Source organism: Lampetra planeri, chromosome 26 (genome assembly GCF_965212315.1).
Source record: "Lampetra planeri chromosome 26, kcLamPlan1.2.h2, whole genome shotgun sequence".
NCBI classification, from domain to species: domain Eukaryota; kingdom Metazoa; phylum Chordata; class Hyperoartia; order Petromyzontiformes; family Petromyzontidae; genus Lampetra; species Lampetra planeri.
Window position 1 is genome coordinate 9,159,433 of NC_136132.1, and position 23,774 is coordinate 9,183,206.

The window sequence follows — 23,774 nt, forward strand, 5'->3', positions numbered from 1 at the left end:
ACGTTTTGTTCACCCAGGAAAGTGTCAAGACTCTCTCAGGTTGGGTACTGCCTTCCAAGTTTTTCGCAGTAGAGGGCGATGTTGCTATTTGTGATCCAAATTGAGTAATTTTCAGGTATTTTTTCGGCACTAGGATATCCAATACCAGTTACATTGTATGTTTTTAGTTATGGGAGGGAACTGTAGAACCCAGGGAAACTCCATGAAGAACAGGGGGAAAACATCGACACTCCACACTGAAAGGCACCCGTGTCGGGAATCGTACCCAGTCTCTTCTTGCTATGAGGCACAAGCATTACTACCGCACCATACAATTGTTAGTTTTATGTTCTCAGTTTTGTGTTATTGTCATTGGCCAAATGTGCAAATGCCTTAATTATATATATATATTTAAATATAGCCATAGATATATTTTGATATTCAATGTGGAGTATATTTCGTAAGAAACTTGGAATAATATTTAATAAAACTGGAGCATGGCAAAAGACTGGTTCCCAACCCGTGATACTCAAGGCCGTGGCAAGGAGTCCACAGAACTGTGGCAATACTAATTTGTTCACAAAGCACCGGATGTATTACTGCATGGTGGTCCGTGGACATGTCTTACGGGTTGACAGTGGTGTGCACGGCTCGGGATGGTTGGGAATCGGTGGTGTAATATAAGATGAAGAGCAGTCGTCAATCGGTAGATTCCCTCTCGACTTTGCCGAGAGGAAGTGATGGTACACCATTGTTTTTAGATTAATTTGAGCAGAGGAGGAGAGGAGGTGTTTCCCTGTATCCATCTTCAACTTCATTCTTACAGCACCAGAGTGAACCTGCACAGCTGTTTAAATATCTGTGAAAAAGAGCTTCATAGCTTATCGGATTCCTCTAGTCTAAATAAAGATTTTGCAGTAGAGGGCAAATTGCCTGATGATGCTGGATGTAATTACCAGCGAAACGTCGTACTCTAAATTTTAAATAATGTTGATTCACTCTTCAACACACCGGTGGGCTAAAGTAGTGAACTATTTGTCTTTGTAAACGTGACACTTTTTAAATCCTTTATATTAAGTTCGCTTGCTTGCTTGCTTGCGTGCTTGCTTGCTTGCTTAGGACCGTGCAAATCTTTCGCTCGTTTTTTAACCCACTTCCCGTGATCCAATCGAGCTGACATTTTCCACACAGACTCGTTGTGCGAGACAATTAATGTTCGTAAATTTTTATTTTTTTATTTTTACACTTTTTAGGCAAAAAAAAAATATTTTACATTTATTCAAATACAACTCATTCATGGCTTTGGATGAACGTCACAGTGTAGGAGCCCAGAGCGTAACCCCTCCACAGGCCGTGGCGGAGTAGCGCAGTTGGTAGCGCCCTCGCTTCCCATGCCAAAGGTCGCGGGATCGATCCCCGCGTCCTCCACAGGCGAATATATTTTTATTAAATCATTTATATTAAGCTCGCTTGCTTGCTTGCTTGCGTGCGTGCTTGCTTGCGTGCTTGATTGCTTGCTTACGACCGTGCAAATCTTTCGGTCGTTTTTTAACCCACTTCCCGTGATCCAATCAAGCTGACATTTTCCACACAGACTCGTTGTGCGAGACAATTAATGTTCGTGAAAAAAAAATTTCAAAAATGTTACACTTTTTAGGCAAAAAAAATGTATTTTACATTTATTCAAATACAACTCATTCATGGCTTTGGCTGAACGTCACAGTCTAGGAGCCCAGAGCGTAACCCCTCCACAGGCCGTGGCGGAGTAGCGCAGTTGGTAGCGCCCTCGCTTCCCATGTCAAAGGTCGCGGGATCGATCCCCGCGTCCTCCACAGACGAATATATTTTTAAATCCTTTATATTAAGTTCGCTTGCTTGCTTAGGACCGTGCAAATCTTTCGCTCGTTTTTTAACCCACTTCCCGTGATCCAATCGAGCTGACATTTTCCACACAGACTCGTTGTGTGTGACAATTAATTTTCGTGAAATTTTTTTTCAAAAATTTAACACTGTTTAGGGAAAACAAATTAAATATTTAATTACCAATTGCTTAATACTGGCAGACAATCATCTGACCCATAGGTGGCAGCCATCTCAAGCCAGAGGACGAGAAGACTCTAGCCGCCACGCATATAAAGGATTTATAGTGAAAAACTTTGTTTTTACGGGTTTACTTGTTTACTGTTTGGCCGTGTCGGGTGGTGGAGGGTTACGACACATTCATAAAAATAACGCGATCTAACCCAAAAAATCTTTATCATGAAAAATATTCTTATTACCAATGGGGAAATTTTCTTAAAATTGATTAAAAAAATTTCCCTGGCCTCTGTCCATTCAGCAGTATAAATGGGTAGAACCAGAGCTATTCGATTGGCAGGTGATGTGTGGTGGGCTAAAGTGTGGCTATGCCCACCTCTTTCAACCTATCAAGTCAATGTGGAAATAGTCGACCAAAGTCTACTCCAGAGTTCATTCGAGTGGAGGGCCTTCCCAACCAGCGGTGGCGTGACCAACCCATGGCAGGGCCGCAGCTCTTAGGTTTAGTTGGCAACGAGGTGGAGCGATGAACTAAGGCTGCGTGCAGGAGCTGGGTGCATTGTTGCATCACAATACTGAGGGATACCGATAGCTTGGGAAAGCCTTAATCCAGCAGACGATGACATGAGTGATCTTTAAATTTTTTTGTACAGTGCTTTGATACCCCTGTGAGTAGGGGTGATGTTACATTTCAAGTAAAACCTTGAGCCGTCAGCTGCGCATTGACACATTCGCAATCTTGCACGAATAAACTTGTTGAACGTTTTATTTTATTTTGAACGTATTTTCACAGCGATTTTTTGGCGAAACAAGCTCTGTGTTACGTGGAAGCCATTCAGTGGATCCTGCATTATTACTACAACGGTGTGGCATCATGGGGATGGTGAGTGAGTGTGTTTATTTGTTTTGTCTTCAGGAAGATAATGGATGGTATGAAAAACAAGAATAGGTTTTACCCTTTCTGCCAATAAAACAGGTGTTAAGATGTTCAAACACCAAATATATAAATTTTGCAACAACAGAAAACAGATAGAAGGCTGTCTCTGGTGTCGGCCAATCAGTTTTAAAGACAATGCATATGTAGTGACTTGACTCGGAGACGCTAAGACTTGGAGGCACTTTTATTTAACCGAGCACCCTTTGCACAATACACACCCTACGCTGGTACACACTCTTCTGTCGCTCGTTTATACACAACTCTACGCGGGTCGCTCGCCTATACACACGCTAGCCGTCTAACACTGACGGCGCTGAACCGAGACGGCCAACTACCGTCGAGCAGCGCAATGTCGAGTGAAGACGACAGCGACGATGGCGACGAGACGATGGCGACGATCTTCAACAGCACGGCGGGGATCCCACTCCAAACGACAGCCCCGAGCTCTCGCTCAGGGCACCCTTTTATGCTCCCAGCGTGGCCTCGCTCCGCCCCGGCTACGCCCTCTCTCTAGAACCTACTAACGGGCTCCCAGGCTTCCCCCATGTGCCCCTTCTGTAATCTTTCCCCCAGATATCCCATCTGGTGTATCACGTGGCCTGCTGACATCAGGGCTGCTGTAAACCACAGATCCCCTTCCCCACCTGCAGCCAGCGCTATGCTGCTACATAGCTCATTCTATGTCACTACACATATATTAGCAGAGCATGTTTGTTTGCATGTTCAACACAAGTACGTGTGGTTAATGCAGACTTGATTCCTTGCAAAAGGTTTATATTTGGTGTTTGAACATCTTAACACCTGTTTTATTCTATGGGAACCTCATTTGCCAGTAAAAATATGATAATTGGTTCTTTACCCTTCTATCTGGCAACAAAAACTGACCCCTTTTTACAAGGAGTCATGTTTGCATAGACCGCAATACCTGCAGTCATAATACAAACAAAAGAACATAACTCTGATAATGTGCACTGTCCTTAAAGTTGATTGATCCACACCCGAGACAGCTTTCCTTAGGAAAGCTGTCTCGGGTGTTGATTGATCCACACCCGAGACAGCTTTCCTTAGGAAAGCTGTCTCGGGTGTGGATCAATCAACTTTAAGGACAGTGCACATTATCAGAGTTATGTTCTTTTGTTTGTATTATGACTGCAGGTATTGCGGTCTATGCAAACATGACTCCTTGTAAAAAGGGGTCAGTTTTTGTTGCCAGATAGAAGGGTAAAGAACCAATTATCACCTGTTTTATTGCCAGAAAGAATTGAACCTATTGTTAATTTTCATACTGTGATACTGGCAAAAGGTCCCATGATATAATGGGTGGTGGTATTAAGCTCTTCCACATGTCTATTGGGGGGTGGGCACGTGTCCACAGAACAAACACAGCTGGCTTCCCCACAAAGTGGCAATCATTTTATGGACCCCCGAGGGATTGTGAGCTGAGTCAGTGCCCAACCAGGATTTTAACTCACAACCTTACGATGATTACGCCACTTGCACTATTGCTGAGCCTTGGTTTTTCATAATTAAAGTACATAATACCTTTCAAAGTATTGCATTTTAATTGTGTGAGTTTAGTGCTGGGATCACTGTCAGTGGAAAGGTAAGGCTGTTCACATGTGCTGACAAGTCATATTCATAAATGTATTTAATCGATATGGACATTGTTTTGCAAGTATATTAAATCCATTTCAGTCTATAATTGTGATTGTTACCAGCCAGCGATGGTCATTTGCTTTTGCTGTGTTTTTTGGTTGTGATTACACATTCAGGTTCTATCCCTACCACTACGCCCCGTTTGTGTCCGACGTGCGTGGAATTTCAAAGCTGGAACTTAAGTTAAATCTGGGCCAGCCCTTCTTGCCCTATCAACAACTCCTAGCTGTGCTGCCTTCTCTGAGCAAACAACTGTTGCCACAAGCCTACCAGGTGTGTATTGGGGTGCTATCGTGCCTCTGTGCTGGCCTGCGTGTTCACGAGTGTCTGCCTGTGTTCACGAGTGTCTGCCTGCGACGGTGGAGTGGAAAAAGAACACCCGAGCACACGGTCAACTGCTGCCCATCAAGGCCATGGAACGGCGGCACTGATGCATTTCACCAGCTCGCAGCCAGAGCCGTCAAACGGTTACAGAACCCAGACTTCACTTTAGAACTGTTGCTGCTGTTCCAAACGCAGTTGGTTATCTCTGCAGCACGCCATAACGGAAGGATAATAAGATAAAAAGAAGACGCACGCAGAGCCTGCTTTCGTAATGTGTTGTGTAAGCCACTTTTTATGAATTTGAGCCATATTTTGTGAGTGAATTACCATTGTCTTGTGAGGCTGGGGCACGGAATACCTTGGTAATGAAGAGCCCATTGTTTCCTGATATCTCTTGGTATCCACTGCAGCGTGGATGAAAGGGGGCTTCCTACAGAGGGCACGACACCAGCCCGCAGTCATCTTTGTGTCACTGCTGCCTGTTTTTGGGATGGCCACATTTTCTCAACATTCAGATCTGTTGAGCTTGTGGGCTGGATAAGGCAATGCTACACACCTCTGTGTTAAACCAAAGAAGCTTCTCAGAATTGATGCTTGACACAATTTCTACGTTGAACCTAATTCTGATCGTTTTGAATGTTCCTCCTCAGAGCCTTGTGTCGGATGAGACATCTCCGCTGCACGATTTCTACCCTAAAGATTTCAACACAGATCTCAATGGCAAGCAGCACGAGTGGGAGGCCGTGGTGCTGGTGCCCTTCATCTGCGAGGTGAGACCGTGTACACCGTACATAACCGTGCATTCTGCGAGGAACGCAAAGACGCATGCGTGCACGTATATAAACCGTGCAGGACACAGCCAACACGTGCACTGTAGGGGTTTATACACTTGTACAGTTACATCACCGTTATCCACATGCTCACTTCATGTTGTGTCGCACCAATGTCAACCTCTGCTCCAGATCTTTTTCAATCATCCAAGTTGCTTTCCCTGTTCTGCCATGAAATATCGAAGAACCTCTGTGTACTCATAGGCCACAGACTTCTTTTCTTGTTGCTTTGTTGAAGTCCAGTAACATTACATGTGGTACTCTCTGGTTCTTTCGGTAAAGTCACGTAGGTATAAAATAAAATGTTTCTTTTTTTTATTTTATAACTACGTGACTTTACCGAAAGAACCATAGAGTATGGATTCCTGCAGTCACGAAAGCTTCCAATCAAGATTACATGTGGTTTTAGCGCGGTAAGTTGGCCCCCTCTTCCCAAGTGGTTTATTCATGTAGCACATCACAACGATGTTGCTGTCCCCTAGAAACGTCTCCTGGAAGCCATGAAGTCGTGCGAGCACCTCCTGACGGAGGAGGAACGCCAGAGGAACGTTCACTCGGCGTGTCTGGAGTACCTGTCCAGCAGAACGCCCAGGTGAGACAGCCGTGTACAAGGGGGTAGTGTGTGCGAATACACTTAAACAAAGTAAATAATATATTCACACATCTTTTTACGAGCACAGTTTTTTTGTTAACACTTTCCTAAGCTCTGTGACCCTATACTGGAATAACAAAATACTTGGTCTTGTATATGAGATACTGCAGACAGCACTCTGCGGCAGGGTAGAGTAGTTACACGATAGAACTGGGAAGACCCAGGCGCCGGCACAGATGTGAATATAATCGTTTTATACACCTCGCCATAGAAGTTTCAAGGCTTTCCTTTCTGGTATTTACGATTCTGATCTTAAAAAATCACCACTGCAACATGAAACCATCTTCCGCCCACACTTAACATGTGCTAATAGTCTCAACTCATTTAAATCCTTAATGTGAGTTAAAACAGGAAGTAAATTTTCAGCCACAAATGCAAGCACCTATTGTTCAGGCAAATAGGAAAGAAAATGGCTGTACGAGTGTAACCCTCACGGAGCTGGCTAGGCGGGTGAGCGAGCACCACGCAACCAGAAGGTTGCAAATGCAAAGCCTGATGGGGGTTGACTCGGCCCATCAACCCTTCCTCAGGGGTTGTAAACGAATAGTTCCACTTTGCGGCAAAGTCTGCAGTGGTTGTCTTATGGATAGACATACCCTCGCCATAGAAATGTGCACTTTCCACCATTGGCTCAGGTCTGTAAACAGTAGATGAGCACCACCTCAATGCCTATTTGAGCAGGGGAAATCACGTGGACTTTTCTCTGCATTCACACTAATTGATTGCGGTCCTGTCGTAACTTGCGGACGAGTTGGTGGTATTTTTCGTTGACGGCCTAACACCTGGTGTGATGGGGTCATTCCTTGGTACCAGGTGCGTTGAGGTGCCCATGGACGCCTGGCACGTGAAGACCAGGAAACCGCAGACGGAATACTCCACCCCCACCCTCTTCTACCCGGGCTTTCCCACCCTCAAGCAAATCCCACACAAGGTAATAATAGTGATGAACAATTGAGTGCAATTGGTATTCACGCCATTCTTACAGCGCGGGGCTGTCGCATCGACGCGGAGTTTCAGTAGGATGTCTAGCAGGGAACAATGTAGCTCTGTGTAATCCAAATTGAGTGTAAGTGGAGCTGAGCTTTTGTTAACGCCTGATCATGCCGGATGTAATGTCCAGTGAAACGTCAAGTGTAAGATTGTGAATGTTACTTTCTTTAAAAAAATCCGGTTTTGCAAAAAAAAAACACAATTGGCATGTTTACCCATGTGACCACTTTACTTTATTGGCTGTGTCACAAGATTATTTAAATGTCTGACACAAAATTACGTGCAGAATAACAATACGTACCCTTGCAAATGGTTGCATGTTATGCCTTATGGCTCAGTACCCGGTAATAAATCCATCCAAAAGGAAATTGCCAGTCGCCTGCACTGAGCTGTAAAGGCAATCACTGCTTCTCTTGGCTTTGTCGGCAGTTCTACTTCAAGAAGGCCGGCGTCACGGTGTTCCAGCACAAAAGCAGAGGAGAGAGCATCATCCTCGAAGTATTGCCCAAGAACAACGAAATGGTAATATACCGAATACATTTAAAATGGTACTTTTATGAAAGTTTATTAATGATTGTCCCGAATGTAAATTTACTTTATATTTAACAGAGCAAAAGTAGGGTGGTGCGCGTGCTTTTGGGCAGCGGAATTTGATCGTGAGAACCACTTGGTAACGCACGTGTCCTTGCATGCGCAAAATTTAATTGTTGACCGATTGCGTCCGCTATCAGAGGTCGATATGCAAGGGGCAGTCCTCAACAACATGGGCAGCTCTTGAGTAGCTCCGCAGTCACATGGCGGACATGGACGGTGCATCAGGGGGCTAAAACGTCCGTTGAGCCTGACCCCAGACAGTCTCGATAGCTGGTGCCCATGTGCACGTGAGATGTGATGGTTAGTCGAGGCGAATGGCAGTCTGAGTGTTGTAAGACTCTCCACCACCTGACACAGCCAAACAAATGCAATTGTAATGTGCACAAGTGTTTAATGCGCCATTGGTAATTTTTTCGGCTCATATTAGTAATTGGTGCATTGGTACAAGTGATAATTTCATTAGTTTGTGTCTGGTGACAGGCACAGTCTTATCAACACAGATTTGGTGAGATCATGACGTCACCTATACCCAAAAATCAGCTCTGAATCGGTTGCTGCGAGGCATGAGAGGCGTTGCGGTGGTGGAGTGGGTGACGGTTGTGTACGCTGTGTCGCAGGCGACGGAGGAGCTGGCTGCCACCTTGCTTGGTCGCCCCGTGTTTGTGAACTGGCCTCATCTGGAGGAGGCGCTGGTCATTGCGGTGGCAGACTTCAAAATCAAGTAAGAACGAGAAGGCATGCTGCATCCCCCATCACCATCATCAGCCACGATCTATCCACTGCGGGATGACGGATTCCCCAAGCCGCTGCAACCTCTCACGTCTCTGACGCAACAACCTGCCCAGCACCTTCACATGGACTGCTGTAATCACTCCATCTCCTCGGTCGACGTAATCCCGGACGGTTTCCATTCCTTCCCTGCCCCACTCGATTATTACCCATGTCCACCATCCATTCTGGTGACATGTCACCATGTCAGAGTATAAAAAATGAAGTTTTTATTCGGTGAGTTTTACCTGATATGTAGATCAAAACAGACACTCACTTATGTTTTCGAGTCAAACTTTTGTGCTTTGTATCCATTGGTTGCTACATGTCTCATCAGAAAACCTGAAATATTTAACATAGTCTCCATTTACGTTTAGATTCCTTTATTTCTCCAATGCAGTTTTGGAAATTAACCTATTGAGAACTGCTTTTACATTGTCCTTCCCTGCACATACGATTAGCATAGTTGGCTACTTAGGGTTCGAAAGAAGTTCAACATACATGTGTAGTGGCATGGTTTACCATGATCGCCACTACTCATAGCCGGCAGTACTAGCTCGTGCCAGTAGGGAGCAGCAGAGAGGCCCGACCGGCTTAATAGTGATGAGGGGCTGTTGGCCCGAGGAAATCCCTGGGGGGGAACATCGTGACCAACGGTCGGGACCCCAGACCCCAGGCAGGGGGCTGGGGGATGAGGTCATTCTCCAGGCCCTTGGAAGGGAGGCGTGGCCATGGGCGGAGTGACCCGGGACCCAGTATAAAAGCCAGCTCCCCGAGGGGTCCAGCTCGGTCTTCGTCCGGCCGTAGACCGAAGAGCCTCACCTGGAGCCCTGAAGAGAAGAGCCCAATGGGCAGAGCCGAACCCCTGGCTCGGGTCGGCTCGAGCTCGTACCAGTGAGAGCTCCAGATTATAACCAGTGAAGACTCAAGAGAAGACTCAAGCCCCAGCAGTGTAGGCGTAATGATAGCCAGTCAGAGGCGAGCTTGTCCAGGGGACTCCCTACATAGAGTATCGGGTGGAAGGGGCCGTTACCCCTTTGTGTTGTAGTCTGTTGGTGTTGTAATAAGCTTCCTCCAGTTTATTACCCACTACACATGCAAAAGTTAGCCATTCTGCTGTTGTGGTTGTCGTGCCATTAACGTCATTCCCTCCACTGTGTGTGTACAGGCTGAGTGTGCAAGGGGAGGGTGCAGTGGATATCAAGAGGGTGCAGCTTTCTAAAGAAGAGGAGAAAAATGTGCGGAAAGATATGCTCGCCATCACTGAACAGTACGTTTCCATGCTCGCCATCACTGAACATCACGTTTCAACGCTTGGCATTACCTTGTATTGTATGGTAGACATTGAGCAAGCACGCGATTGTGCTTGCAGAGACATGCCTCTGTGCCATGTGTTCTCTCTGCAGGTGACCTGATCTCTATACGCGTTGGCTTTGTTGGTAACATGGGCGGTGACATGGCCCAGCGGTTGCACGTTTGCCACTCATTGCAGAGACCTGTGGTTTGAGTTTGGCAGGCCGGCCCTGGTTAATACTGCAGGTGTATTTACCAGTAAATATGCACCGTCTACTTCACGGTGGACGTTAAAGATCCCGTGGTGTCATTGGAAAATTGTAGGGCACAAACTGTCTGAAACTTAAGCGCCTTCCTCTTTGGTTCTTTCGGTAAAGTCACGTAGGTATAAAATAAAATAAATTAAATCACGACGTTTCGGGCGCAACACAAGTGTCCCTCATCAGGTGGGACAACCACAGCAAGAAACAATTGCTGAAGTGGGCAAAAGGGCTCTTGCAACAAGAGGCCATATAGGCAAGAGAAGGGGGGGGAGGAGCCAGGGAGGAGAGACAGGGAGGGTGGGGGTGTGGGGTAGGGGGAGTGGAGGCGACAAGTTAAGACACAAGCACGGCCTTCCTTTGTGATAGCCATGCCCTTTAAGAATGACAGCATGCGTATGAAATGTACTAAACCTGACACTTTGCATTTTCGATTGTTTGTTGCGTAGATACATGAACAGGAAGGGCGTGGTGGTGGCCACCTCGGGGTGCGTGCTGTACGCGCACCCACTCGTCTCTCGCCGCTACGTGTTCACGCAGCGTGGCTGCGCCACTCTGCAGCGCCAGTGGGCCGCCAACGCCTCCCCCTTCATGCTGCACACCTCACTCAAGGTCCGTCACCTATTCTCGGTGACATTATTACCCTCGGTTCATATCCAGTTTTGGGGGATTGGGCCACGTCATCCTGCCTGTTTTGTGTCGTTGGAGCCCTCCACCACCCGACGTAGCCGAGATTATTTATGATGCGTACAAGCGTTTATCGCGCCAAGTGTTACTGTTCCAGCTCACTGGTACATCACAGCCAAATGTAGCAATTAGATACGATGTTTGTAGATCGTTACATGGCCGAACCCAAACATGTAATCTATATTACAATATTGGATGCGTTTATGTTATTTTAATATTATACTTGTTTTGCCCAGGTAAGCCTCGGCTTGTCTGTTGTATTGTTTATGTTTCTACACTGTTTTATATTTCTTCTGTCACGTGATTGTTTTTGCTCCGATAATTTCAATTTGGTTGTTTTAATTCTAATTTATTGCTTGCTACTGAGGGAACCGCAAAAACCCTGCCATAGAATTCATGCTGTGCAGCTGACTTGGGCATTTTCAAACATTTTCGCTCTTGGGTTAAGCCACATAATTGGGTCCGGTCAATGTTTTGCCGTGTTATCCTCCAAAGTAAATCTTCGCATGTACAAGCGTTTACGACACAAATAATTATCATTTCAACTCGATTCTAATTTACGTTTTGTTGTTTTTGCTCTGATTTGTATTTGCTTTGTTCTACTTGTTTTTATGTCATTGCTTTGGTGATATTGGTGACCCAGGTCAGTCATTCTTGCAAATTAAACTATCCTGGTCTCCAGAGGTCTCATCTGGTTCAACAAAATAACTTTCACACTTGAAACATGGCCAATGTGTGTGTGTGTCCCTGTCTCTTCTCCAGGATATTTGCACACCCGAAGTTGCTGCTAGCCACAGCAAGACCTTGGAGGAGATCTTCCCGCTCAACTCCACGGTGTTCATGCTAGGCACCCCTCACTATGGCTGCCAGGGCGAGGTACGTTTCACATTCGCACCACGTCTGGCTTGCTACTGAGGGAACCGTAAAAACCCTGCCATAGAATTCATGCTGTGCTGCTGACCTGGGCATTTTCAAACACTTTCTCTCTTGGGTTAAGCCACATAATTGGGTCCGGTAATTTTTTTGTCGTGTTATCCTCCAAAGTAAATCTTCACGTGTACAAGCGTTTACGACACAAATCATTATCATTTCAACTCGATGCTAAACGCTCGTACACGTGACGACAACTAAACGGAGACGTTTCTGTGCGGCGTGGAGATGCAGCTGACAACAAGTGAGCGTTGCTCTGCTTCAAAAGCAGAGGGATATTTTGGGGTCCCCCAATGAACCCGCTTTATACAGGATACGGTTTTTCCGCCCACATACAACAAGCTTGCACTGTATCTTGCACTGTATCTGAAACCGTGACGCTGCCGAGTCCTGGTGCGTTCTAATTTCTTGCCAAATGTCGTCTTTTGCTTCCTCGTGTTTGTCTCTCAACCCAGATTTTGGATTCGTCCGACATCATCCCTGAGGGGCGAATTCGAGTGATGTTCACCGTCCCGTACGAGCCCAACCTGCAACCGGTCATTCAGAACCAGCACGTGAGTGACCTGGCTCACAACCATTGCTGCACTCTACCCTAGCAGTGCTTTTGCAGTGGTTGAGGGCATTTGAATGTTGTTAATTGTGGGGGTGGGGTGTATGTGATGTAATTCATAATAGTTTTTTGGTGAGGTCAAGTACAGATTGCATAAAATCCAGCATGAAAAATTACCCATGACAATTTAGTTTGTGTGGCTATGTCATGTGATGGAGGGTCTTATGACACCGGTTTGGCCAGATGATTACGTAGCCTAATCCAATAAAAACGATCGTGAATCATAATTTTTATCTGCAAAAAACCTACGCCTTTAAGTGTTGCTAAAGTATTGGTGTGTGGCCGTGCTTTTACTGGTGCTGATTGTGTCTGGCCCCGGGGTTGCCCTCGCCTCCCCGTGCAGAGGTTTGCGGTGCGCTACAGCCCAGGCTACGTGCTCGCCAACCGCCTGGCAATATCGGGGCACGTGCTCTCGCGTATCACGGGCACGCTACTCGTCGCCAAAGGCTCCAGGAAATGGTAATTGAGCTTGCACTATCTGCAAAAGATACATTTACTTGTGTGATATAATACATTGGGAAATATCAATGTGTTTGGCTTCGGGCTTTGGCATTTGTGATGCTATTTTAAGACAAAGAAATACTTTTCCGTGACTAATTCGAATTTTAACTTGATTTAGTTTTAATACTCTTTGGTTCTTTCGGTAAAGTCACGTAGGTAGAAAAATAATAGATCGCGACGTTTCGATCGCAACACAAGCAATCGTCAATGTTTATTTACAAAAACACTTCTAGTCCTACCCTACTGGTGCTGCAGTAAACCATTTGCTACACATATAAACCTTGCACCCAGGAGCCACCATATTTAGACAGGCATAAGTTATTTATAGTGGTCTTTATCACACATTGGTGCTTACATCGATGCCATCGGTCCGAGTTAATTTAGCACGTGTGTTGTGTGTGTTTTACAGCCCCAAGGGGGATCAGAAATGCAACCTGGGGCTCAATCTCAAATTCAACAGAAAAAACGAGGAGGTGTCCGGTTACACGAAGCGCGTCGAAAACGAGTGGCTCTACTCAGCCGCGACGGAGTTGCTGCTCGGCCAGTACGTCGAGAGGTAAAGTGTGAAGAGAGAGAGAGACCGCCGCCGCTGCTGCTTCTGCTCTCGTGAGCTCAGCGCGCACACAGAGCCCTGTGTGCCCAGCTTCTTCAGCAGGCTCGGAGGGGACGACGCCTGTAAAGTGGAGTCTGGCACGAAGTGAATATTTGTTGTGTTGTGCGCTCTTTACTGTACGCGAAGCACAGAAGACGCGTGAAGTCGTTGGGAGTACCCACCGTGACATCACCAAATGCCAAAGCTTTGGCTGTTCCCCTTTGTAATTTGGGCCTGGCTACTTTTAATTTATGAATATTTTTTTTTATTCTCTGAAAGAAAGTCAAATTTTGAATGGACTTAATCGAATAAATGTCTGGTGTGCTGTGCAATTGTCAGGTGACAGTGCATATGAGTTGTGTTGGTTCCGTTGATTTTTCATCGAGTGTAGTTTGTAGTGTAGTTAAAACGATCGGCTTCTTTGGAGATAAGACTGGAGTTTAAGTAGCCCAGATGAGCAGTCATTTCTCTTGTTGCTGTCGTGTGGATGCAATCGACGTGAATACAATTTTTAAAACGACTCGACAGCAACTGCCAACACGGAGCGTGAAGAGAGTCTCCTTAAATTTCGATTTAAAGCTTTCATGACTGCAGGAATTCATATTCTTGGTTCTTTCGGTAAAGTCACGTAGAAGGGAAATAATACAATAATAAAAATAAAACATAAAATTCTTACGACGTTTCCGCCACAACGCAAGCAGCCATCTTCAGGTGAAGAACAGAGCTGTCGGAAAGACAGCGTCCTAATGAACACTGCTAAGCTTGGCAGCGTATTTTAAGCTGGGTGGGGTTATGTTTTCGTTTTATTATTTCCCTTCTACGTGACTTTGTTGTTTGGGAATTCTACACCGTAACCTTGTATCCAAGCGAACTGCAGCTGGGACATTTAGCATTGCGCCGAATATTCGCTTTGAAGCATTTCTTTTGGTTAACAAGGGTAGAGTGAACAGACGATTGTTAGGTTTGTGTGGAAATGTGCTTTCTCAATGAAACTTGTTTTTTTTCCCATTACAGATTTCCAGAGTTTTTCAAATATTTGGCAAGCAACTCGCAGAGTGACATGTTTTACGAGGATGAAATATGGTCGTCTGAAGAAGAGAACAGGTAATCTGAACCCATTACTGCTTTCCCCATTGTGTGACAAACGTCGCATCGCTTGCCTACACCGACAACAGTGGTATTGCAATGCTTCCTTTGGTGAGATGCATGCCTTACCATCGCGCTAGTTTGCCCAGGAAACCTCAAATCAAATTTGATAAATTTGGAAAGTGATATTTCGACCGTAACACCTGTCCACTCTTTTTGAATGGCGTCACGGGATCTTTAACATCCACTGTGAAGAAGCAGAGACCGCTTATTGCACGGTTCATACACCCCATAATATTAACCAGGGCGGGCTGCTAGATTTGAACCATCAACTTCAGCACTAAGCGACGAACGAGCCTCCGCTGGGCCACGTCACCGCCCCGTACGAAGGGCCTTGCAAGAGGCGGTGTTGAAGCACACACCAAAATGACATTCCACACCCCTTATTCAACGGAACCCAGCATAGAGAGAGGTGGTTGTCCCGCGCATGTGCCGCCCCGTGTCTGCGCATGCAGCTCGGAGCGCGTGCACGAGGTGCTCGATTGGCTGAAGTCGCTGCCCGCGTCCAGCGCATCGCGCTCGTCCTGCGACACGCAGGTCCTCGACGCCGGCGTGGTCGAGCGCCTCGAGCAGGAGATGGATGCCCACAAGGTCCGTGTGCCGCTCCCGCCACTGTGCAAATTATTTTCTTAATCTTTATCATGGAATTAATGGTGATCTGCACGATATCTTGTTTTGAAGCACTTCACCATGAAAGGACGCTTCTGTCAGCCTCAGACGCTAAATAGTTTTTATTTTTAGTGGAATTGTTTTGTCTTGAATATCCCATGAGAAGGAATATCTCATTTGCAAGGGTGTGCGGTGTGTGCAGCAAACACGTGTATACAAACATTTGTAATCTATAACGCAGCCTTGACTATCATCCAGCCTGCCGAGCCGCAACTGAGAATAAGGCACTCAAAATCCCCACATCATGGCGGAAGGGGATTTTATCCTCTAGCTGAGCCAATCGGTGAGTGATTAGGTAAAGAAAAAGTGTTGTGAGTGCAGTAAATATAAAATGATACAATTATCCAACAATGACAACACGATGATTGAGTGTTTATGTCTTGTGATGTGTGAAATAGTGTGCTGTAATATTTTGTTGTCAGGCTATGAAAAACAAGAAAAAAGTAAAAATCAGTGTGAAGCCGCATCTGTTGTTCCGGGTGAGTGGCATCACACCTCGCATGTCCCGTGGTTCACGTGTGTGCACTGTATCCACATCATTACTAAATGCATGACTAAATGCATTATTAAAATGCATTACTAAATGCATTTTTTATTTTGTAGATTATTTATTGTGGTGGTAGGGGTGCACGGGTAAAAACTTCGTGTCTCACTGCAAGAAGGTCCGAGGTTTAATTCTCGACTTGGGCGCCTTTATACGTGGAGTGTGTATTGTCCTCCCCCTGTTCTGCATGGATCTCCTTTCTCCCACAAATAAAAAAAAAACTTACACAGTGTAACTGGTATTGTCCAAAACATTAAAATGCTGAAAAATGACCTGCAAATTACCCAATTGGGAGTACACACCCAGCAACATCGCCGTCCTACCATGAAAGTCTTGAGGCTCTGAGGCTTTTTTTTTGTGAATAAGCGCAATAGAAATGTATTCAACAAGGCACTGTCAACGACTCATTCTGTCTCTTCTTCAAGCACTGCAATTCGCTCTCGTTGCCTCTCCTTGTCACCACACGGGAGGTGCATGGCCAGTATCTACATTGCACGGTCATGGAGTAGGAACGTCACACGTGGCGATGAAGTGGCCACTTGTGAATCGCTCCAGCCTGTTGCTTGAGATCACTCGGAGACCTAAACAGGCCCGAACGATGCTTGCGTGAGCTATTGTGTTCATCGGGTTCTGTGTGTAGCGTGGCTGCTGAGTGCGTACGTGCGTGCATGTGTGCGTGTATGCGTTCTGTCGGCGCGCGACTTGGCATGAAAACCGCGGCGTCTGTTGTGGCGGCGGTCGTGCATTGCAGCCCGAGGAGTCGCTGGGCTACGTGATCCCAGACCCGCAGGCCAAGTTCCAGCTGTTCGACCGAGTGGTGAACGTCCGCGAGAGCTTCTCGGTGCCGCTCGGCTTGAGGGGAACCTTGATCGGCATTCACGGTGGTGAGACCGCCAGTCGTGATCCACGTGTCGTTTAGTAATCCATGAAGCCCTCACTCGCGTCTAAAGACTCGTCGAATTAGGTTTTTGGGTGTGGGGATAATGCTCAGATGTCCACACAGATGCACTCGTGTACCCACTTGCTGCACTGCCATCTCCTGCCGACCTCGTAGAAATAGGACTGCAGTAATTCATAAATGTAACTGAAGAGAAAACCCATCGTGGCAAAAATAACAGGGTTGTAAGGATGGACCACGTAGAACACTGGTGAGACTAGGCCTTAAAGAAGGCTGTCTCTGGTGTAGGCCAATCAGTTTCAAGGACAATGCATATATTATCAGAGGATGATTTTTGCATGTTTTGTCACAAGTACGTGTGGTTCATGCAGACTTGATGCCTTGCAAAAGGTGTCTATTTGGTGTTTGAACATCTTAACACCTCCTGTTTTATTGCCAGAAAGGGTCAACGGTATTCTTATTTTTCATAATTTTTGATGCTGGCAAAAAAGGTCCCATAGATAACACGAGGAATATTAATTTACCTTACTGTAATTGAACCGCATTGCGCAGCATACGCAGCGTTGTAGATTCTTGTGCAGCATTATGCATGGATCTTTCACTGCCGTGTTAAGGAAGCCGTGAACATTCGTTCTCGATTCCTTTGCATCATCAGGTAAACACCTTCATGTGAGCTTCACTGGCCCGGGTGGCTCAGAGTTACAGTGAGAAATTCGTAATCAGCAGGTTGTCAAGTTCAAATCCTGTTTTTGGGGTTCACTCAACCCATCATCGCTCTGCAGCTGATAAAACAGATACTACTTTACAGGCAGAGACTCTGCCCCCGGCATAGGAATGTGGAATTTCCGCCACTGGCTCAGGGCTGTGAACAGGAAAATGAGCACCGCTCATTTGAGCAGGAAGTCAATAATTGACGCGCGTTGCTGACCGGCTCTGTTTCGGTGGCCACTTCACATGAACGCAGACTCGGTGTCCACCCGGTGTCCACCCGGTATCCATCCTGTGTACACTAGGCATCAACGTTGACCTCTCCACAAATCCTCGCCTATGTACCGCCCCTGCTCCTGTTATCGACGAGAGTTTTGCTGCACACAACGTGGACGCTACAGACTAATTGGTGTTTTTTTCCTAGCTGAACGTGAAGCAGACATCCTCTACGAAGTCTTGTTTGATGAAGAGTTTGTTGGAGGTCTGACCATAAGGTGAGACGCATTGAATGTGCTCACGCGTGCGTAGTACTTTGAGTGTTCGTGTGCGTCTCTTATGTGATCACTTGGCATAGCTGTAGTGGAGCTCACAGTTCGTAACTCAAGGTATTCAGTATGATTAAACGTAAAGCAGCAGTCGGGGTGATTAATGATCCAACACTCACCGATATGAATTTTCTCCCCATCAACTATCCTCCCAAGCTCTCATAATAACCTTTCTCACTTCATAGACGTGTTAACTGTTACCAATTACAACTTTGAATGCGCCATTCGTTAATGTGCTGTGACACATTGGGCCTTTCGGGCCTCCGTTGAGCCACTTGTTTTCAACATCCCTCAAGTCACGGATGGTATCGCTGCTGCGTCCCCCTCGCCAGGTGCACGTCGGGCCGCGCGTACCGCCTACCTCCGTCGGCCCTCGTGAACCTGTCGCACGGCACGCGTGGCTCGTTTGAGCTGCTGGGCCCCAACGTGGGCAAGCTGGCCACGGCACCGCAGCTGCTGCACGTTGGAAACGACTTTCGAGGCCCCCGCAAAACCCCAACCAATCAGCCGCTGGCAGTGCTCACCTCCGCGGGAAGACTCAACCACTCGCCCACCTCGCCGTTTCTGCCAACAAACGTAACGTTTCCTCGTTTGTTTGTCGACGACGTTAAGTTGTGCTGCGCTAAACGGTTCCCTGTTTAATTGTGATTGGTTTTAACCCCGTAAATGTTAGCATGCGTAAGTGTGCACAGTGGACGGAAATAGCAAGCCAACCAATGCTGCTTGTGCGCAACAGTATTGGGGTTACTTTCCACAACAATGTTAATCTCTAAGTTATCGTTTGCCCTGTAATGCAATTCATTTGATCGTCAGTTGGGTATTTTAGAACTGGGATTAAATGATGTACATGTGTGTTTGCCTTGAGTGCACTGTTGATCCTTGTGTTCGTCATCGCAATCGTTACCACCTCACAACTCGCAATCTGCTGCGTGCTTGGTATTGATGCAGGATGGATTCGTATCCCTTTGGGAAAAGCTGCAAGATAGTAAACCTGGGAACAACACCAATGTAAGAAGCAGATAGACACGTTTATATACACTTGCGACGTCCACCAGTCTCGCATACAGAGGAGAGGGAACCAGTAACAGATAAGACAATTAGAATGAGTTGATTGTAATGTATACTCAACGTGACGCAGTCATGTTGGTTCATGTTCCAGCGCTCCCTTATTCACTCCAGTCACTCGCCGGCAGTCAGTCCTCTCCCAATCACTCTTTTGTCTCGACTACCATGGGTACTGTTCCTCTGACCTTCACTTATTGATTCCTCCACCCACACGGGATGCAATCACCACATTGCAGGTCACAACACATCTCTTCCCTCGCACTACATCGCATGTGCTCTCCTACCTCTCTCATCTCACTCTACTCTCCTCCACACACTCTCCACTTGTAGAAACCCCCAGTCAACCTTTGCTCAGTGGAAGGTTGCCGTTTCTCCTCTGCTACCCCCAGACAACCATGCTGTCGACTCTGCTCCTGGTCAATTCCAGGCTCGCGATCTTACCTCCTCTGCCTATCACTGCCCCATCGCTGCAAAGTATACATACAAGCCTGCTTTCCCCGTGATGCACGTCCAACTTCGTTGTGCAGCGGCTTCCTCCAGGTCCTGTTTACGTCGAGTGACCCCGTTTGCGTGGCGCCACGGTCGTCACCGCTTCCTTTTGCCTTTAGGAAGCAGAAGTCAGCAAACCCAACATCTCCATCCTCGCCCGGCCAGTGCAGAGCGCCCCTCAACCTCAACCGCAGCCAGCCCAAGGGGTAAACGGGCGGCTTCTATATTTACACCAACACGGCATCCGCAGTTGCATAATAAGTCTAATCATCACGCGTGCGTTCGCTTAAATGCCTCAGCATCTCAAAGAGCTTCGCATCACAGCTCATCTCGAACATAATGAAGGGGGGACCCCCAGTGGCAGCTCTCCGTGTGTGGCACAAGATATCTCAGCGCCTGGCCTGCAAATGGGCATTCATGTGCCAGTCAGGTGCGACGATTGCTGCTGCTGCTGTGTGTGTGTGGAATCCCATCGGAGTAATTTGCGGTCATTTTTAAATGTCAAATTTGGACCGTTATGCTTGGACACAAGGCCTACTCGTTCTGAATGGTGTCACACGATCTTTAGTGTCCATTGTGAAGTAGATGACGAGTGGTATGTGACGCTCAATAAACCCACAATAACCAGGGCGGCCTGACAAATTCGAACCGCGAATCCCAGTAACAAGCAACGAACACGCTAATGATAACGGTTTACAAGCACAAATTTAATTTACGGGAATGACCGTCTCCATCTATGACGATGCTTTTGCAACATAGATGTTAATCTGAGGGTTTTGGGCAAAGGCACGAAACATTAGTCTCCTGGATTTTGACTGCTTAGAGGCATTGCAAATCCCATTTGCTGATGAGGTTTATTTACCAATGTTGTATACATTTTTATATCTATGAGCATTTGTTTTCATGTGTACAAAACACAAGTACTTATGTTCATTTAATATTTTACACATTTGAGTATTGATAGTGAACTGGCATTTGTCTGCTTTTTATATTTTGTCAAAGATCTCCAGTGAATTCCAAAAACTCCTGTCGTCGTTGAAAGTCGGCGAAAATGAATCGAGTCATCCGAAACCTCAGCAAGACAGTGGCCCTGGGCCCAGCCCCAATGACCTCGACACCCACTTATTTGTGCAGGTTTGTGAGCTTTCCTACCTCTGGTTTGCAAACTCCCCCGGTGGCGCGCAAACTCCCCCTGCGGCTGTGCGTTGTTCTTCATGCTGTGTTGCACGTTGTGTTTTGATTTCACAGAAAGGGACTGAGACGCTCATGCAGCTGCTGAAAATAGACAAGCAACCGGCACGCGGTGAGACCGTCGTTGATGTCGATTCCGTTGACGTGGTGTTCTTGTTTCCATGAACACAGATGCATTCCACGTTTCTGATATCCACAGTGGTGTGGGTGCGGGCCTCGTAATGGTCTGGCCAATTTTTTGTCGTTAGACCCTCCACCGCCCAGCACAGCCAAACAAATTAAATTGTCACATGGTGAGCAATTGTTGACCGCGCAAATTATTACCGTCGAACTCGCCGGTAGGCTGAGTAAATAATTGGCACATTAAATGCTTGGCCTTCTCTTCCACACTGGCCAGATGTCTTGGAAAACGTGGAAGCACCCACACTTTACACCACCACATGTACTTTAAACGCGTATCCTCTGATAACATAAGGTTTAAACCTGCCAGACACCAGGTTATTGAAAACCTGGTGTTTGACAGGTTGACTGCGCCCTATGCTATCTTCGCATCGTGCTTGCCTGGCTTCTGTGCCACGTAAGCAGACAAGATTCCTTGGATTCAACAAATAGCAGCCTCGCGTTTGTATTGTGGACATGTTTTTTTTTTTCACCTCGAGCAGTCCCTCATGTCCACTTTCCACACCGTTGCATGTGGCGTTCAGTTGGATTTCGCTTTAACGTATTGGCTACGGCAGGCGGCACTGGGTGGCAAGGTGGTTCCACTTGTGGCTCACAGTAAGAAGGACCTGGGCTAGATTTCTGACTCGGGCGCCTTTCTGTGTGGAGTGTGAACGTTCTCCCCCTGTTCTGCATGGGTTTCCTCCAGATTCTCTGGTTGCCTCCCATAGCTAAAGAAAAATCCATACGGTGCAATTGCTACTGTACTTACCAAACATCCTATTTACTCATTCGTGTTCACACGTAGCAACATTACCCCGCCGACTGTGAAAACTTGGCAGGACTCTACTTTGAATAAGAGTCTTGAGGCTTTGCTGGGCACACCCACCCAGTGACGGCCTCCACCTTAGTTTTGAGTCTCCGTGAAGCTTCATGGATAAACAAGCATAACAGCGAGGGATGGTTTTGCTTCACAGTGTCCCGTTTGTGTACCGCCACCCAGATGCAAAAGCCACCACCGGCCCTGGTGACCGAGAGCCGAGAGCCGGGGCTGTGCCGGCCGGCGCACACCCTGCGGCGGCCAAGCCGGAGCCGGACACAGCGAACGTGTCTCACCGGCCCCCCCTGCTGCCAAACGTGCCCCGCATGGGCCCCCCACAACCACTCCAGCAGGTGGAGTTTCATCCCCTTTGCTCACCGTGACGCTCGCCCACTCCCTCCGACTTGTTTCATGACCCGCCAGTCAGTTGGCGGTGACGGGCGGCGTAGGCGGGAGGTCACGAGTGGCTGCTCTCTGTGATCCTTACACGCACAATCCGTCTCAATCCGTAACTTAGACGTGTCGCGGTGATGCATTAAACTTTCCATCTTGTTTGCGCCGATAACGTTTGTGTGTCTGTGATGGCGCTGCTGTGCTGAGCGTGCTCGGCGCCATGTCTCGCTGTGCTGAGCGTGCTGTTTTGTGTTTGCGAGTGTAGATGATTGCCGGACAGTCGTTCCCGTGCAACATGTACCAGCCTATGCGGATGCAGGGCCTGCAGCCGCCAACCACCTCTCTCCAAGGTGCTGGTGAGGGATGCCTCTTTTTTCTGTCAGCAGGGGTATAGTGGAAGTATCTAAGCAGCGCAGCGCTTAGAGATGTCCCCACATGTAAAATCCGGTCCAGTGGCTCACCTGCAGAGCGAGCGGCTTGCAATTCTGAGTTTGCGAGTTCACATTCTGTTTGAGGGTTGACTCAGCCCATTATCCCTCTGGGGTTGTAAAATTATTACGACTGTGGGGAAGTCAGTTTTTGGCTAAACACTAAATTGTTCAATGTGCCCATTTTCTGAAGTGGTGTTCTTAATTGGTTACAAGTAATTTTTATTGGTTCTGATAACCGTTCAGTGTAACATAATACGTGTGACTTGTACGATTGTTGTACGTGTGTTTGTGCTGTTCTGTCTGTCTTGCAGCTTTTACCCTGCCTCACTCGCAGCCGTATTTCCACCCGATGCCCTGGCAACCCATCATCTCTTCCCCCCAACACCGCTACCACCTGCAGGCGATGAATCAGCCTCCGTTTCACATGAGATTCGCTCCTCCGAATCACGCCATACCCCATCAGCAGCCACGAATGATGACCGCAGCCAATCAAAAGCTGCCCCATCAGCATACGCAGGCGTATTCAAGCGGTCGTAAAACAATGCCCCAAGTATTTACGCAACCACCACAGCAGTTTTCAACTAATCAAAATGCAGCGGCCGGCTTTGGATTCTCCAATCAGAGCGCTGCGCATCAGACGAAGCAACTTCAGCAAGCCAATGAACCCGCAGCGTCCGCGCATCTGTCCCAATTTGTTCCACTCCAGGTGGGGAAAAATGCATTTACCGGTGTGCTTTAAGATATCCCAAAAATTAGCAAGATTTGTGTCTCTTCTAAACACAGCTGTATATGAAGAGACTTGTACGCTGTGCACAGGCAGCAGTATGATGGGAAATATTTTTTTTATTGCAATATTTGACCTTGATAATCCCTTGAAATGGAACGTCTCGTGGTGATTGGTACTTGCACAGCGAATACGTAACGACACGTACACAAACATCAATCTGTAATTGATGATTACACAAATAAGTGGTGCAGACCGCTGTATCGTAATGAATGTACCGTAAATGCAACAGTTGCAAGTGTTGTGTAAGTGAGTGTAAATGAAGGATTTAAATAAGTTGAAACTAGTAGCA

The 23,774-nt window shown here is 46.9% G+C and overlaps 1 protein-coding gene across 3 annotated transcripts in view; it reads left to right on the top strand.

Annotated features, from left to right (window-relative positions):
* Window positions 1–23,774, top strand: part of XRN1 (5'-3' exoribonuclease 1) — a 40,796-nt gene that overhangs the window by 13,622 nt on the left and 3,400 nt on the right. The window contains exons 14-39 of one of the 3 annotated variants that reach the window (XM_078606696.1): window positions 2,810–2,899; window positions 4,726–4,882; window positions 5,584–5,703; window positions 6,246–6,355; window positions 7,229–7,346; window positions 7,835–7,927; window positions 8,617–8,720; window positions 9,936–10,037; window positions 10,770–10,932; window positions 11,770–11,883; window positions 12,393–12,491; window positions 12,891–13,006; window positions 13,458–13,604; window positions 14,655–14,744; window positions 15,242–15,377; window positions 15,878–15,934; window positions 16,751–16,883; window positions 18,030–18,099; window positions 18,483–18,726; window positions 19,099–19,158; window positions 19,824–19,910; window positions 20,707–20,838; window positions 20,953–21,007; window positions 22,058–22,227; window positions 22,533–22,623; window positions 23,010–23,404. In XM_078606696.1, coding sequence (XP_078462822.1) covers window positions 2,810–2,899; window positions 4,726–4,882; window positions 5,584–5,703; window positions 6,246–6,355; window positions 7,229–7,346; window positions 7,835–7,927; window positions 8,617–8,720; window positions 9,936–10,037; window positions 10,770–10,932; window positions 11,770–11,883; window positions 12,393–12,491; window positions 12,891–13,006; window positions 13,458–13,604; window positions 14,655–14,744; window positions 15,242–15,377; window positions 15,878–15,934; window positions 16,751–16,883; window positions 18,030–18,099; window positions 18,483–18,726; window positions 19,099–19,158; window positions 19,824–19,910; window positions 20,707–20,838; window positions 20,953–21,007; window positions 22,058–22,227; window positions 22,533–22,623; window positions 23,010–23,404 — 3,253 coding nt within the window. Of the gene's footprint in view, window positions 1–2,809; window positions 2,900–4,725; window positions 4,883–5,583; window positions 5,704–6,245; window positions 6,356–7,228; window positions 7,347–7,834; window positions 7,928–8,616; window positions 8,721–9,935; window positions 10,038–10,769; window positions 10,933–11,769; window positions 11,884–12,392; window positions 12,492–12,890; window positions 13,007–13,457; window positions 13,605–14,654; window positions 14,745–15,241; window positions 15,378–15,877; window positions 15,935–16,750; window positions 16,884–18,029; window positions 18,100–18,482; window positions 18,727–19,098; window positions 19,159–19,823; window positions 19,911–20,003; window positions 20,135–20,706; window positions 20,839–20,952; window positions 21,011–22,057; window positions 22,228–22,532; window positions 22,624–23,009; window positions 23,405–23,774 lie in introns of those variants that run through there. The other 2 variants (XM_078606697.1, XR_013587429.1) reach the window with 2 other exon arrangements.